General features: G+C 32.2%; 1 protein-coding gene across 1 annotated transcript in view; it reads left to right on the top strand.

Moving 5' to 3' along the window:
- LOC111056054 (leucine-rich repeat serine/threonine-protein kinase 1) overlaps window positions 1–18,392 on the top strand; it is a 236,411-nt gene that overhangs the window by 21,657 nt on the left and 196,362 nt on the right. The window contains 1 exon segment of the mRNA XM_039420334.1: window positions 2,831–2,996. Within this exon segment, the coding sequence (XP_039276268.1) occupies window positions 2,831–2,996 (166 nt within the window).

The raw sequence follows: 18,392 nt of genomic DNA on the forward strand, positions 1-18,392 counted from the left end.
GACTAAGGGCGCACTTATTGAAAGTTATTAATCATGTAAAAAAACTGTTTCTGACGACAAATTAGGTGAATAAAAAACATTAACTGTAAGTAATTTGGTTTTTATTTAAACAATGTTCGAAACCGCACCATTATACCATGATAACCCTGTATAAATAAAATTACTTCATTTTTTTGAGTAGTAGAATGGTAATGTTTTCAGAATGAAACACTATTACATACGGAGGTGAGCATCGACAAAGTAAAGAAAACCATCAAGGAATTCGATGAAAGATTATAATATCATTTTTGATCATGAGCGTGTTGTCGTTCGCCGCCATCAGCACACTCTGCAAAAGTAGCTACCGACCGCTTGCCTTCATTCACGAAGGCAGTTTACGCTTTTGCGAAAACACCAGCGTCCGGGCATTGAAGCTGGAGAACTTTACAAAGTGGTTGTGGATCAGCAGGTCGCATACGACCAACACGATACGATTGATCGATCAGTTGCTTATCAATATCCAGTCCCATTTTAGTCTTGATGATATCTATTATCACATTGTCCGTATCTTCACTGCCACTTTTCCCAATACCTAATACGCGAAGACTATTGCGCCTTTGATTATTATCGAGATCATCGAGATTCACTTGGTGTAGTTTTTTACGAGTTTCGAATTCCTTCAGCTTAGTCTTTAAAATATTGATTTCTGATTGCATATTGAAGAGTTTAAAACTAGATGAGACTCTAGAAGATATCTTATCAACTAGAATAGAGATAAATGAATCGTCTTTCAAAGTACTTGACACAGTCACTTTGATTGCATCCAAGACATCAGATGAAAGTCCAAGTCTGGCATCGTCAGATAACGACCGGCTTATCGCGCCCGAAGCAGCGCCGGCCGCCTTATCTTTACCCTTGCCCTTACCTGCATTAGATCTTGTCGCTTTAGGAGTAGACATATTCTCTGATATCAGGCGACTGGATCGATGTATGACATTTTCAATAGATTAATTTTATACAAAAAACCTACACTAATGACTTGACAAATGTTCAGACCTCTAATCCATCAAAAACTACACTAAAAACAACAAAAATAATGAGAGCTCAAACAAGCGTGACCTCACTCTTCAGCAACTCAGCTACTACTGAAGATAGAATATACAAGATTTTTATTTATATTACAGATAGAAAGAAGAAGATAGAATACTGTTAATACTCTGGGTTGTGGTCTTCATAGTCCAGAATAGAATACAGTACTTTAAAAATACAGCGCAGTTAAGAAAACTGCCTTCTACAGAGTGGTGCAGAGGAAACGCATGTTTTTCGAACCGCTAGTACTCGGCGACGGGAGGGGGTATTGCCCTGGAACGAATGTTGGCAGACGGCCCATACTATGCCAATTCAGTTGCTATGAGCATTGGAACGTACAACATCGTATGTTCGATTTTATTTATTTATTGCCAAAATCATTAAACAAACTTTACAAATGTGAAATATATAAAAATTTTCATATACAATATTTACAAAAACTTAAAATTAAAATATTTTCCATTTAAAAATCGATTATAATATTATCATTGACGTTACCAGCAAAACTAAGTAGTTTGAGCGATGGCAACGAGTAATCAGTCGCTATAATTAGTGGCTTGAGATTCAGTTGAAAATAGAAAAAATATAATAAAGAAAAAAGAAACATATGGAATGTATGAAAAACTAGGAAAAAAATAAATTTCAATCCGAAAAGAAGAATACTAAAGTGAAATACTAAGAGAGCAGAAAAACTAGAATGAATTCATAATAATTTAAAAACTCAAAAGAAAAAGAGATGATTCATGTAATTATAATCTACATTCACTGTACATATGTAATCCATTTAGTAACATAATGTAATTCATTTGTAGCAATATCAATCCTTTTGTAAGCAAAGAGAGAATTAGAAAAACAATACAATACCATACACAAAAAATAAAACTTAAACTCAGAGAGAGAAAATTAATCGGGAGTATAGCCCTACTAATAATAAATTCAGAGGAACTGAGGAAGACAGTATATGTATATCAAATTAAAATATTTTAGGTATGATATCTTCTGTCTTTATCCAGCTTTCAATTTTTAATTTAAGTGCTTTTGTAGGTTTTCTTGCAATGAAATGTTCTGGCATAAAATTAATAAGCTTTTTTGTTGTATAGTTGAATTGTCTTCTGTATATAGTTAGATCTGTCTTGCAGTTTTTTTAGAAACAATGAATCTGTAGTTTCAGTGCAACACTTTTCCGTCAATATTCTAGAGTTGGGCGTCGAGGTGCAGTGCCTGATACTGTACTCCGATGGGTTGGAGCGTTTAGGAGTACTAGTTCTCTGATAAAAAAGGAACCACCTGGTCTTCCCCATTCCGCGGAAAATGTAGACCGAGTCAGAACGGCAGTTGTTACTAGTCCTAGACGATCGACTAGACGACATGGTATCAGATCTGTCCACCTGCGATTTCCTGTTTGTGGAACTATCTCACATCAAACGTTTTCACAACTTGACTAATAACTGTGGTTGAATCGTAACAGACAATTAAAAATGAAATTAACAATACCCCAGCTGAAATGTTGCAGGAATCTCAACACAGATTTCAAGAGTGTATTCGTGCAGGAGGAAGCCATCTTGACAAAGTAATTGTCAAAAAATGATAGATGTTATTAATAATTCTCAAATAGCAAGTCTTGAACTTTACATTAGTTTGAATAAAATCATTTTTGCCCTTCCCACTAATGTTTTGAGGCGTTTTTAAAAATTCCCGTTATTCTGTGTCATTCTGTACTTTTACAGCAAATTTAAATTTGTAAAGTGCATGTTTGTTGCAGACTCCGCTCCACACTTGTTCCGAGCACGGCTTCGTGGGCAATGTGATGTTGCTGCTGGCTCACAACGGGGACCTCGTGGCACGGGACAGTGGAGGCATGACAGCACTGGACATCGCTGAGAAGGGCGAGCATGCCGAGTGCATGCAAGTGCTCAAGCAGGCGGCTGGTCAGTGATCATATTAATTATTTATTCATTCATTCATTTGTCATCAACAGTAACACATCCTATATCGGACAATTGTCATACAATGCATTCAGAATCATGCTTGGCTTAGAATTTTCAACTGTTTGACGGACGAACTTAAGAGTGTTGACAGTCTTGGTAAATTTTATACAGCTCTCAAAGATACTCTGACTGAATGCTGCCCGTATTCATCAAGAGAATGCTATGAGATCTTCTCATTGAAATCCCAGAGATCAGAAATTATCCAGACGATTTTGTAAAATGGAAAACTTTCCCTCAATGGAGGGAAACCACATATTTGATATATTTGACATGTCGTACACCGTTTGAGCTGTGCTCATTAAATGCGGTTTTATACGATGAAGTAACAATAATTCATTATTATTATTAAACTAAAATTGTAATTAAATGCTGTAAATCACCCCGAAGACTTCTGCTACTGCAAATATTGACAACAGGGTTAACAGCTAGATGGAAATTCGATGAGCGTTTTCGAGAGAGTCGTTTTCGAGATCCGTTGAACATAAATAACCAGATATAAATATACAAAAATTGATCGCTTAATATGATAGGATAGATAGATTTTCAAAATGATCGGAATTAAATTTTGTGTGATATAATTAAATTACTGATTCTGTGAGTGCGGTAAAAAATAATATCATGTGACCTGGCTGACTCAGGTCTGGTGTCAGAGTTTTCAGGTCGCAACTGATCAATTTCAGGGCCTCTGACATGACCTAACGATAATAACCGAAATACGGTAATATCCTGTATGTTTAATTGTTGATGAACTACCCTGAAAATTCCTAAAATTATTATGCTGATTGTCAGGTGTTTATTGGTGTTCATTTCGATTAATGCCTCTGTTTGTTTCATTTAATGGTGAAATATCTCAATTCTGAGATGAATTTCATTTACTGGTGAAATATTTCCTTTCTGATATACTTCTGTATTATGTAACATGGCTGTAACCACAAAATTCCAACTCAATCCAAATGTAATTAAATATCAGTTGCTTGCTCGGGAGAAATTATTCTTTCATCAGTAGTCGAAATATTCAATTTTCCATAAACCCCAATCACGTTTATTTATATTCATTTTTTATAGAATTTCTCAGTCTTTTTATTTAACATTTTTTCATATTTCATTGTGTTATTCATCCCGACATATGGACTCTATAGAGGGATGCTACACGATAGTTTAATGAAATTAATCCATGTATGTAAAGGACTTTTTTCCATATTGTAAATGTTTTTTCATGTTTAATAAATACCTCTGACATGGGTTACATGACAGAGAAAAAATAAATAAATAAATTCATAGCCCACTTTAGATATTAACAGCTCATTTCTTGGTATTTCTGTGCGCGGACGGAAATTTATTTGTTTGCAAACAGTACCTACATTTGTCACATTTATTTTTCATTATAATTCTTCTTTTTTATACTTTTATTTTGAATTTGTTTTTATTTCAAACTGTATTGTTTCTGTTTTTGTGTCGAATCAAGTTTCTGTCTATCTATCTTATATTAATTCAAGTTGGATTAAACCACTTGATACAAATAATATAATTTAAAAATGATGAATACTTTGTAAACCGTTATCGATATCCGATCACTTCCTATTAGAATTTTTTACTAACAGGTAACCTGTGCTCCACAAGGGTTCAATAAAAAACTTGACGTAATGAAATCTTTAAGAATTGAATATAGGCCTATAACCATCTTCAGTAAATAAAGAATCTTCATGTAAAATTTTAAGTTAATCAGTTGAGTAGTTCGGACGTGATGATGCGTCATTCGTGAATTTCCTATCCCGTAAGATTCTCCAATAAAATAGAATTTCCAACTATTAGACGATTCTTTTCTTTATTATATTATAAATTATAGATTAGTCTGAATGAACTAATTTAATAGTGAAGGTATCAATCAATAATGATTGTCTTAAAATCGAATTACTTCACAAAATGTCATATTTTAAATTATGATCTTGTTACTTTGGGGAAAACTATAGCTTGTGTACTATTTTTACATTATTCAGGCTTATATAGTGCTAGTTACTAGATTGAGATCCCCTTTATAATAGCAGTGTTTTATTAGCAATGGTATTGCTATCCTTGTCTATCATTCAACAAAGCGGATAGCACTATCTCTTTCTCACTTTGCTCTGTTGCCAGATCAGCTTTTAACAATGTAGAATTAATAATTAACAAAATATTTCATCTTAGTTATCAAAATTCATTATGAAATTATTGAAAAATACAATTTATTGCTTAACCTTCCGGTAGTCGCGCCTTACTCAATCACACGAGCAGTCGCTTGTTGTACTTTTTACAAAATCCAATTTTTCAGGTGTTATGTATTCTGTTTACTGTCAAAACATATTAATTAATTGTATAATTACTTTTCCCATCTTCTTGGATTATTTTACGCCTATGAACATTTGGATGATTACCATTTCATAGCCCAATAAGGTACATCAAGCAAAGCCATCAATTCTGTGTTATTGGTTCGTTACAGGCCCCGTATACAGTCTTTCCCTATCTTATGCACACTCGCGACTAAATGGCACCTAAAGACTGAACCATTGCTCGGTTGATACTGCAACTCAGTGGAGTGATGGGGGAAAAGTTTTGGAATGCATAGGTGACTCATTCACTGACACCACCCCATTCAATAGTTTTGTGCAGCAAAAAAAACTGACACTGTTGTACTTCTTACAACAGCGCGACTGCCGGAAGGTTGATAAAATGTAATTGATTGTTTTAAACGAGAATGAACAGTTAATATTACATAAATAAACCTGTATCAGCTACCGTCTATAGAAGGCATTGACAAGACAGAGGATCGGCAACGTTGTTCTGCTATCTTTCTCTACTGTCATTATAACGTGGACCTCACTATAGGATCACTCTCCCTCCCCCTACAGTGAGGTCCACGTTATAATGACAGTATTTGATAAATATTGGTGTTGCTATCCTTGTCTATCATTTGACAAAGCAGATATTAATAGTGAGGTCCACATTATAATGACAGTGTACGATTGACAATACTGTTGCTGTCCTTTTCTATCATACAACAAAACAGATAGCACTATCTCTCTCTCGCTTTGCAATGTTGTCTATTTGCCAGAATATTTTATATTCACTTTTGACAGTGACTGTACAAAACTGGCCAAACAATTCTCAGCCGCCATTCTTTTTTCTTCATTCTATCAAAATAATTTAGTACACAAGTCATATAATTGATTTAAAATGTATTCTTGAAACAATTGAATAATTTTTAGACATTACCGTATGAGAAACACAAATTAAAATACCTCAATCAATCAAGAATATTCTTTATTCCAAAAATACAGTAAGTACACAAATGATGAATAATATAAAATATAAAATACGAGTAATTATGTACTTAAATTAAGTTTCCATATTATAGGTTTTACCTGAAATGATATTTTAAAAGTAGATAACTAACCATCCTAGACTTCATCCATGCTTCAGTTAACCTACACGTATAGGTTAGACCTACTCGTACCGGTATAAATAATATTGAAAGGTTATTTCAGAATTATTTCCATTGGAATTATTTATTTTTAATAGGATTTCTATTTTTCTCTTATTTTTAAAAAGAAATTGGAATAGAATAACTACAAAATAACTTAATTTATGTTGTTTTGATATTGAGATTGGTGTATCACAGCTTTTTAAATTAGCCGCCATTTCAGGTTTGTATAAAAATAAGATCTTGAAAAAATATATATTCTTGATTGATTTGACATTAAATTGATTATTTTATCAAGGAAATGATAATTATTATTGGATTAAATTTAATGGGATGAATTGTCAGTGGCAGTTTCAGGTTTTTATAAAAATAAAATCTTGAAAAATTATGAAAAAATATATATTCTTGATTGATTTGACATTAAATTGGTTATTTTATCAAGGAAATGATAATTATTATTGGATTAAATTTAATGGGATGAATTGAGTACAGTCAGTGGCAAAATGGAGAGAATTGGCAACGTTGTTCTGCTATCTTTCTCCACTGCCATTATAACGTGGACCTCACTATAGAATTGATTAAGATACAATGTTTCTAACCGCAAGGAAAGTCCAGAAAAGACTGACCTCATTACGTTGAAGGTGGTGAAATCCAATACGACTGGGAAACTTGTAAGGGTCACATAGACCAGTGAACTTTGAAAGCGTATGTTTTGCTAGGATTAGAACCAGTGATATGCCAGGAAACTCCCAACCTGCCAAATCTAAGTTTTAATACAATTATTGCATCTTTAATGCTTCAGACATTGAGACCAGTAATAGCTTTAACTGTTGAAATCTTCACAGTTCAATGGTTTCTCGGATTATCGCGGTTTTTCTCTTGACAGTAATCTAATAAAAAACTGGAGCTTTCCAATTTATCTCTGTTACACTACTAAACTAGAGCTTTTCAATTTATCTGTTACACTACTAAACTAGAGCTTTATAATTTATCTGTTACACTACTAAACTAGAGCTTTATAATTTATCTGTTACACTACTAAACTAGAGCTTTCCAATTTATCTGTTACACTACTAAACTAGAGCTTTATAATTTATCTGTTACACTACTAAACTAGAGCTTTATAATTTATCTGTTACACTACTAAACTAGAGCTTTATAATTTATGTGTTACACTACTAAACTAGAGCTTTCCAATTTATCTGTTACACTACTAAACTTGAGCTTTTCAGTTTATCTGTTACACTACTAAACTCATTTATCTCCTCATTCATCTCCCTCATTTATTTATTTATTTATTTATTTATTTATTTATTTATTTATTTATTTATTTATTTATTTATTTATTTATTTATTTATTTATTTATTTATTTATTTATTTATTTATTCATAGACAATAGATACAATGCAGGTAAAAACAACAGGCATTCGCCCAAAACTGCTTTAAACCTTAATTTGGAATACACAGTCTAGAGGTTATGTAAATGATAACTTAATTCACACACTATTTTGAGTCCAAAAAATGTATATACTACATTGAACGTTACTCTTCAATAGTTTTTTCTCTATAAAGATCTATGAGATGTACTCTGTTCATGAAATGTTATAATCTGTTGCATGAAATGCATTTTCTCTTGTGCATGAAAGAAAGATAGTTTAAATCAGTGGTTTTTTGACAATTTCTTAGTCTTTTTTCATTCCAAAGATAGTTTGTTTGTCTCATACGGATTTTAGTAACTAATTTATCACACTGTAAGCCACTTTTTGTTGAGCTTGGCATTTTTACGGTTATGAATCACTATACAGAGTAAGTCATATGTATGGGAACCCTTCAATAAATTAAAGACTATCGAATCAATCAATCAATCAAATTTATTCGTCGCTAGAAAAATATTAATCCTCAATACAAAGTTGACAAAGAAAAATATTCATCAATATTTAAATATACACGAAAAACAACTCTGTCAAAACAAAATAACATGTTTGTCACTATTGTAGATATAATACTGTAACTTCCAGGATAAGTTATTGGTCAAATACTCTACCTTTTAACGTACAACTGAATTTCAACTTATGAAGGGGTGACTTAGCGGTTGTAATTCGAATATTTTAAATGTAAACACCCATTGTGTAGTTCATCGTTTTAAAGGGCTTCTCAAAACGAGAAAGATGACATCAATAAAAATGTTTCACTTTTTGTTTAGTTGAGAAGTTGATATTGTGGTAATTATTCATATTGAATGAAAAAGACTAAGAAATTGTCAAAAAACCACTGATTTATTGATAATTAGAAAGACCGGTTTCGGTTATTACACCATTGTCAATCTCTGATAAACTCAATCAGAGATTACAGATGGTTTATTGATAATTAGAAAGACCGGTTTCGGTTATTACACCATTGTCAATCTCTGATAAACTCAATCAGAGATTACAGATGGTTTATCAGAGATTGACAATGTGTGTAATAACCGAAACCGGTCTTTCTAATTATCAATAAATCAGTGGTTTTTTGACAATTTCTTAGTCTTTTTCATTCAATAAAAATGTTCTATGATACTTTTATCCAAAATGGCAGGCTGATTGAAGTTTTAGTTTTTAAGGAAATGAGGGGTTGTAACTCAAATATTTTAAATGTTAACACCCATTGTGTGGTACATCATTTTAAAGACCTTCTCAAAACGAGAAAGATGACATCAATAAAAATGTTCTATGATACTTTTATCCAAAATAGCGGCTGATTGAAGTTTTAGTTTTTAAGGAAATGAGGGGTTGTAACTCAAATATTTTAAATGTTGACACCCATTGTGTGGTACATCATTTTAAAGACCTTCTCAAAACGAGAAAGATGACATCAATAAAAATGTTCTATGATACTTTTATCCAAAATGGCGGCTGATTGAAGTTCGAGTTTTTAGAGAAATAATTGATAAATTTTTCATCGATTTTTGTTCGTACGGTATTTTGCCGTCCTTATAAATTCTATTAGATTAAACCGATGATTTCAAACAGATGATGTTTGTCAAGTCCCGTTTAATCTGATAGAATTCATAAAGACGGCAAAATATCGTACGAACAAAAATCGATATGTGTGTGTGCAGGGATCTAGAGTTCTCTTTTGTATCTGTAGATTAAATTTACTGATACTGTTTTCTTTCTGTGTATATGTTTTCTGTATTCATCAGTCAATTTTGTAAAGTTTTTTTTCGTATATTATTTATAAAAATACAGGGTTATCATAAAAGAATGGTGCGGTTTCAAACATTGTTTAAAGAAAAAACCAAATTATACTTACAGTTATTTTTTATTTACCTAATTTGTCGTCTGAAACAGTTTTTTTACATGATTAATAACTTTCAATAAGTGCGCCCTTAGTCGCTCGACAAATGTCCAAACGATAATAAATTTCTCTCTTAACATTCGATAACATTTCTTCGATTATGATTGTCATTGGTTCTTTAATCCTGTTTTAAAGTGGTTCAGTTCGCGATTTCTTGTGAATAAACAATGTTTTTGATGTAAATTTACAAGAAAAAATCTACCTGAACCACTTAAAAACAGGATTAATGAAGCAATGACAACCATAACCAATGAAATGTTAGCGAATGTTTGCAGAGAAATCGATTCTCGTTTGGATATTTTGTCGAACGACTAAAGGCGCACATATTTAAATTTATCAATTATGTAAAAAACTGCCTGAGACGACAAATTAGATGAATAAACAACATCAACTGTAAGTAATTTGGTTTTTCTTTAAACCATGTTCGAAACCGCACCATTCTTTTATGATAACTCTGTACATTGTTGGTTTTGGTGATAAATCTAACCAGTAATTGGATCTATACCCTAAAAATAAATAAGTCATCATTCACAATATTAAGTTAAATGTTGTTTAAATGTTAACAGTAATTAATGTAATATTGCTCGCCATGTATAGAAGTACACAGCATTAGTTACCGGTACTGCTTCCTTAGAAGGCTTTAAAACGGGAGTTCTGATCAGGAATAACTAGTTATTATGATATTAACAGCGAATAATTCTCGGCCTTCAGTCAAGTTGTCAGTTAGGATTAATTTTTTTCAACAAAGTCAGCCATAATAACCAATGTTGTTCTCCTTTTCTATGGTCTTCACACCTAATTACTTGCAAATTAGGTGGTAATCAATGCTACATAATTATTGAAAAATACTGAATAATTAAATATCAACAGAAGTCAAATCAAATCAAATTGTCTATCCACTCAAAATATTTTTAAAAATTTACAAAAGTGAAATAGAACAATTGATAGATTTTTTATTGATTCATACAATAAGTACATCATCAAAAATGAAAGGGAGGGAAAAATAAGGTAACCTTGTGCTACTCCTCTCTCAAATTTAGATAAGGTTACACATAGTCCAAAATAGGAGTTCTAGTCTCATACTAAATCGTTGTGGATATTTTTAATGAAGTGCGATATTATTATTTATTTTCTATGGTACTTGTTATGCTATCAAATATGTCTTTAAAGATCGTTCTGTGAACCTTTAATTTGTCTGTGAGCCTTTCTATGTTTGTTTATTCATTCAATTATTTATTTATTTAGACAGATGGAATTAAATAGAGAATGCATTTATTCAAATGCTAATTAATATATAATTATTATTTAACGAAAATCCTGAATAAATGCTGTGAAGCAATTGGGAGGTACCGGGTTCGATTCCCGGGCTGGCAACTAATTTTTGGATAGTAGTTCTCATCGAATTTCCATCTAGCTTTTACCCTGTTGTCAATGTCTGCAGTAGCAGAGGTCTTCGTGTGATTTGCAGCATTTATTCAGGATTTTCGTTAAATAATAATTATATTTATTTAGACATGTACAGTTATTTATTTATTCATTCATTTATACATTGATAGATATAATATCATTGTCAACTATGAATGATTGGGAGAGGAACAACAGGCTTGAAGCCCAAAACTGTTCCTTTGCCAAATTTATATAGAAATCGTCCAAAAATAGGTTATGTTTACACTTCATTATTTTGTCCAATTTTGAGTCCAAAATATATAAACTAATGCCCAAAACTGTCACTTTTCAAATTTATACCACAATCCAAATTAAAATCTAGGTCAAGCCACTATTACGCATTATTTATTTGTATCAAATAAATGAATAAAGTGTCTCAATAAAGTTCTATAAACACATCTATAGTTTTTATTTTAATTTCCTTATTTTTAATACTAGTTCATTATGGTTTATTCAAACTTAAATAACCATATTTCATTACTTTTAATTCGAATATTACTTTACATAGATGAAAATAAATTGAAAGTAGCATTTGTTCAAATGCTAATTAATGAGTAATTATTATTAAACGAAAATCCCAATCAAATTATGTAAATTACCCCGAAAACTTTTGCTACTGCAAATATTGACAACAGGGTGAACAGCTAGATGGAAATTCGAGAGCGCTACTATGCACAAATTGTTTGACTGTCCTTCTGACTAATTTGTAAATCACCCCGAAGACTTATGCTTATTATTTGTCTGATGACCAATAATGTTTGTATAGTAGCGCTCATCGAATTTCCATCTAGCTGTTTACCCTGTTGTCAATATTTGCAGTAGCAGAAGTCTTCGGGGTGATTTACAATATTTAATTGAGAATTTTGTTGAATAATTATTATTACTTTATTCCATTTAAGGCTGTGCAAAGGCTAAAAATAAACTTTCTACTGGTGATATTTTTCAAAGTTTTTCGATTCGTATATCATCAAGCAATCAGAATGAAAAAGTTTTCTCAGGAAAACATTTTTTTCGATCAATACTTTTTGAGATATGAGCGCCTAAAGTTTAAATTTTTGGGACAGAACATTTCAAATTCGGTAAGATATAAATCCATGAGATTCAGGGATTGATTTTTCATGGCATTGCTGAATCTATTAAAACAAAATTTTTTTGAAAATATAAATTTTTGATAAAGTTACCGTATTCAATTTACCAAAAATAATTCAACAAAAAGTTATTTTTGGTCGTCTCTAGTAAATTGAATAACTTTATCAAAAATTGATATTTTCAGAAAATTTTTGTTTTAATAGATTAGCAATACCATGAAAAATCAATCCTCTGAATCTCATGGATTTATATCTTACCGAATTTGAAATGTTCTGGCCCAAAAATTTAAACTTTAGGCGCTCATATCTCAAAAAGTAATGATCGGAAAAAATGTTTTCCTGAGAAAACTTTTTCATTCTGAGAGCTTGATGATATACAAATCAAAAAACTTTGAAAAATATCACCAGTAGAAAGTTTAATTTTAGCCTTTGCACAGCCTTAAGTGATACTTATTTATTAAAATAATACTTATCAATTTTAATTTATTTTATTCGAATCTTATATCATTCTAGAGAGTCTCTTTTGTTGGTATTTAATCAACAAAGTGTTTTCCTGCAAGGCCACACTCTCAATTAATTAGTTTGTTATTTTCGCCAGGAATAAGCTCCAAGTTGTTTATCCGCAACTGAATACCGGTATTTTACTTGAAAAAATATCTGACTTTACCCGTATCTCTTGAGCCCGGTTAGTTACAGCAATTTCTTGTTTGCATTACCTCTCCATCAAATCCGAATAAATGAATACAGATCTGATCTCTCTCATGTAACCACTCTATAGTGAGGTCCACGTTATAATGGCAGTGGAGAAGGATAGGAGAACAACGTTGCCGATCCTCTGTCTTGTCAGACGGTAGCTGATAAATGTTTATTGATGTAATATTAACTGTTCATTCTCGTTTAAAATAATCAATTATATCATTAGGGGTATTCACAATGTTGTTTCAGCCAGCTAAAGAGCTTTTTGATAACTCTGAATATTGTGAATGCCCCATCTAAAACAATCTGCTATTAGCTAACTGCAGTAGCGATCAAAGCGGATAATTTGTGTAACTTAAAGTTAGTTTGAAAAAGTAAGATTATAAACATATGGCTGCCGTTTTAACAGAGATAGCTAGAGTTAGCGGACTCAAACCTGCGCTATCTGCTATCTTGTCAGTTAATTTTTTTCTTACGTATCACTATACATAGCATTGAGTTAACACAGACTTAGCAAATAGCTGGAGTTAGCAAATAGCTCAACTTAGCCAGCTTACTTCAACATTGTGAATACCCCTATTATTAAACAAAAATCCAAATTGAATGCTGCAATTCACCCCGAAGACCTCTGCTACTGCAGATATTGACAACATGGCAAACAGCTAGATGGAAATTCGAATTGCAGCATTCAATTTGGATTTTCGATTAATAATAATTAATTCATTAGAATTTGAATGATTGCAATATCTCAGTAATTTCCATCTGTAATCAATTATGTTTTATTAAGCAATAAATTATATTTTTCAATAATTTCATAATGAATTTTCATAACTAAGATGAAATATTTTGTTAATTAATTATCAATTCTACATTATTGAAAGAGGATCTGGTAACAGAGCAAAGCGAGAAAGAGATAGCGCTATCTGCTTTGTTGAATGATAGACAAGGATAGCAATACCGTTGCTAATCAAACACTGCCATTATAACGTGGATCTCACTATAGAAGGTTTTTCGGTTGCATAACATGCTACTGGGTGATTTGCAGAAAATCGAGTTCTGCCAATAAAATAGCATGCAATACATTCGCAGTAAAAGGGAAATTTTATCATTTTCTAGCAGGTAACCTGTGCTACGCAAGGGTCTAATGAAGAACTTGACAAACTCTTCTTCTTCTTCTTCTACTACTTCTTCTTCTTCTTCTTCTTCTTCTTCTTCTTCTTCTTCTTCTTCTTCTTCTTCTTCTTCTTCTTTTCTCTCTTCAATTTTTATCAACTACCAAAAGCTCTTACAGGCCTGTTGACTTTATCACGTACAACGTTTATCCATTTCAAGAATATCCCTCACATCTTTGAAAAGAGATCACTTTATCTGCAATGCAAAAAACCTTTTTTTAGTAGGCCTACACTAAAGTTGTACTAATTTTTGCAACAGCTTTCCATTAAAAATTTTAGAAACAATTGAACAAACATTACAAGAATACACTATTTTCAAAAGATTTCATTCTATCTGCTAAGCAAAAAGGCTTAGTGCCGGTTGCACAACGGCCGGTTAAATTTTAACCGTGATCAATTCCACGAGAACCAATCAGAGAAGTCGTCTTTTCAAAAACGCATTCTCTGATTGGTTCTCGTGGAATTAATCACGGTTAAAATTTAACCGGCTGTTGTGCAATCGGGCCTTTGCATTGAACCTAAATTTGGTTGCGAATTTTTTAACCGTTTCCCATTAACAATTCCAGGATCAATTGAATGAATTTTACAAGAATACACAATTTAAAAAATAAATAACCAAGAAAATAAATTATTCTATCTGCAAAGCAAAAGAGTTAAAATTAAAATTTATATTATTGTATAAAATACTATAATCATAATACAATTATGGCATTGGAGAAAAAAAGGATGAGCCTGTACTATTTCTCTCCAAAAGTTTTGATAAAATGTTTATGTTGTCCAAAAGTTAAGGTTATGTAATCATACACTGCTTTGTCACTTGATTTTCGATCAAAATTAAACTTGGTGACAATCTTTTGCCACAGTTTTCCATTAGAAGAGTCTGTCCCGGCTGCCTGAGAAGCAGTCGTTAGGTCATGTCAGAGGCCCTGAAATTGATCAGTTGCGACCTGAAAACTCTGACACCAGACCTGAGCAAGCCAAGTCACACGATATTATTATTATTAGAAGAGTGAGTTACAATTTAACACATCATCTTCTATCTGCAAAACAAGATGACTTAGCATTAAAATTAAACTTGAGCGAATTTTTGCAACCGTTTCTCATTAGAGTGATTTGCAATTTAACACATCATCTTTGAAAAGAGATAGTTCCATCTGCAAAGCAAAAATTCAAATTCATTCATTTCCTCTCCAATGATACAAACATGTTTGAATAATAGTAACAAAAATATAGAGAATATCCTCCACATGGGCCATGATGCTTGTGTGCGAAGAAGAGTCTGAATTGATTCATCTCATTTGTGTAGAGATAATATTATTAAAACTAAACTTGATGGCAAATTTTTGAACCATTTTTCCATTAGAGTTACTATTTGATACATCATCTTTGAAAATGAATAATGCTATCTGCAAAGCTAAAGTGGTTAGCATTAATACCAAACTTGAGCGAACTTCTGCAACCGTTTCCCATTAAGAATTTGAACAATTTGGTATTAAAACTAAACTTGATGGCGAATTTTTACAATAGTTTTCCATTAGAGTTACAATTTGATACATCATCTTTGAAAATGAATAATTCTATCTGCAAAGCTAAAGTGGTTAGCATTAATACCAAACTTGAGCGAACTTCTGCAACCGTTTCCCATTAGGAATTTGAACAATTTGGTAGCAATTTTTTGCAACGATTTTCCATTAGACTAAGTTACAATTTGAGGATGAGACGCTCCGTTTTACACGCGTATTATGTAACTTATTAAGTTGTCCACTACCTGTTGATGCATCCAGGGTCAAGATATTTTCTTAGTCTGTTAAGTTGGCTGAACGGCATGCGAGAGAGAGTGAGTGAGAGCGTAAGAGAGAGAAAGGGTGGTTACATAACTGGCGTTTTAGCGGACAAGCAATCACGGCTTCCCCAACGCCTATCGCCTAACCGGCGTCAGTCCATGTTCGGTCTCTCGTGAAGCTAGTCGTTCAGTTTCTTGTCGTGTCAGTCGGAGAAGTGTTCTTTATGCGAAAAGCCGGTCGATATCCTAACGCCTAGTTTAGTCACAGTACAAACCGTCGTTTGTGGTTGTATCTTCAGTAATTTGTGACAGTAAAAACTGTAGTTTATGATTATATCTTCAGTAATTTGTGAGATTATTCGTTATCTTCTAGTTTAGTCACAGTACAAACCGCCGTTTATGATTATATCTTCAGTAATTTGTGAGATTATTTGTTATCTTCAAGTTTAGTCACAGTACAAACCGCCGTTTATGATTATATCTTCAGTAATTTGTAAGGTTATTCGTTATCTTCTAGTTTAGTCACAGTACAAACCGTCGTTTGTGGTTATATCTTCAGTAATTTGTGAGGTTATTGTAATCTTCTACTTAATCACTACAAACCGTCGTTTGTGGTTATATTCTTCAGTAATTTGTGACTGTACAAACTGTGGTTTATGATTGTATCTTCAGAAATTTGTGAGGTTATTAGGTATCTTCTACTTAATCACTACAAACCGCCGTTTATGATTATATATTCAGTAATTTGTAAGGTTATTCGTTATCTTCTAGTTTAGTCACAGTACAAACCGTCGTTTGTGGTTATATCTTCAGTAATTTGTGACAGAACAAGCTGATTGTTTGTTTCTTCAGTAATTTCTGAGGTTATTTGTAATCTTTTACTTAATCACTATGTGTATTAAGAGTGTCCAATGGTGCTTGTTTAGTGTTATTTTATAGACCGGCTTCCAACAAAATTCGTGAAGTATGTCATTATTTCTTCAGTAATATGTGATATTTTACTTGCTCACTTCATGCATTTATTTCTTTAGTAATTTGTGATTTTTCACTTGTGATGTTAGTTCACAAGTAAATAAGAGGATTACAACTAGTTATGCTTGCTAGGTATGCAACTGGATTATCATTCATGCAGGAGAGATAATAATGTTTCATTTCATGTAATATTTCATTTATTCCCCATAAATTACCATATAGAATTCACAAACAAGATCAAAATATTCAATTATTTGACTGAATAACAATACTTATTTGTTGACAGGAATAATATCTAAATAATTTTATCAAAACATCATTTTCATTAATAATTATTATTAAACGAAAATCCAAATTAAATGCTGTAATTCACCCCTAAGACGTTTGCTACTACAAATATTGACAACAGTGTAAACAGCTAGATGGAGCTAGCTAGCATTCCTGACCGGCAATTAGCAGGTACTGGGTTCGATTCCCGGGCTGACAAATAATTTTTGAATAGTAGTGCTCATCGAATTTCCATCTAGCTGTTTACCCTGTTGTCAATATTTGCAGTAGCAGAAGTCTTCGGGGTGATTTACAGCATTCAATTTGGATTTTCGTTTAATAATAATAATAATTAATTCATAAGCATTTGAATAATTGCAATATCTCAGTAATTTCCATTTGTAGATCATTTTCATTTTTGGTATACATTTTTGAAAATAGTTTGAATTACCTTCCGAAAAAATAATCAGCCTTACATGGCAATATAAATTATTAATTTATAATACTGTATATAAATATTATACAATATAATATATAATTATTTCCTTACAGATAATAATAAATACTATAATAAAATGTCATCCTTCTAATAAACATAAATTGAGATAGAATAATCAATCTTTTGATTATTTGTTGTCACCTTAATTGCAGTACTGATGATTTGCCTATCAACCATCAGCTCTAGAAAATCTAAAAAAGCAATAAGTTGAAGGTATAAAAGTAGTATAGGGTTTAATTACATAAATACATAATTCCTGTCATGGAAAATTGGAACCATGAATGAAAAATCTTGAAAGAAGATATTGTTATGGATAGAATGATTTTTCGTTAGATGTCAAATTGAATTCAATGCGATTCTATGATTAATATTGCTATAAATAGTTTATTGTCCGAGCGAATTGAGGTCTAAGATTCAAGTCGACGGTTTGGCATTTCTCTTCTTCTTCTTTCTCTCTGCCCCGGTGTGCCTCACAGCGTCGGGGTAGCCTCGGACAACCGCCTCCAGGTGTCGCGATCCGCAGCCAGCCTCCTCATCTGCCCCACAGTCTTCCCTCTCTCCTCTCCCAATCTTCTAATGTGTTCATCATACGAGTACCGGGGACGTCCTCTCTTCCGTC

Source organism: Nilaparvata lugens, chromosome 2, assembly GCF_014356525.2.
Source record: "Nilaparvata lugens isolate BPH chromosome 2, ASM1435652v1, whole genome shotgun sequence".
NCBI lineage: Eukaryota > Metazoa > Arthropoda > Insecta > Hemiptera > Delphacidae > Nilaparvata > Nilaparvata lugens.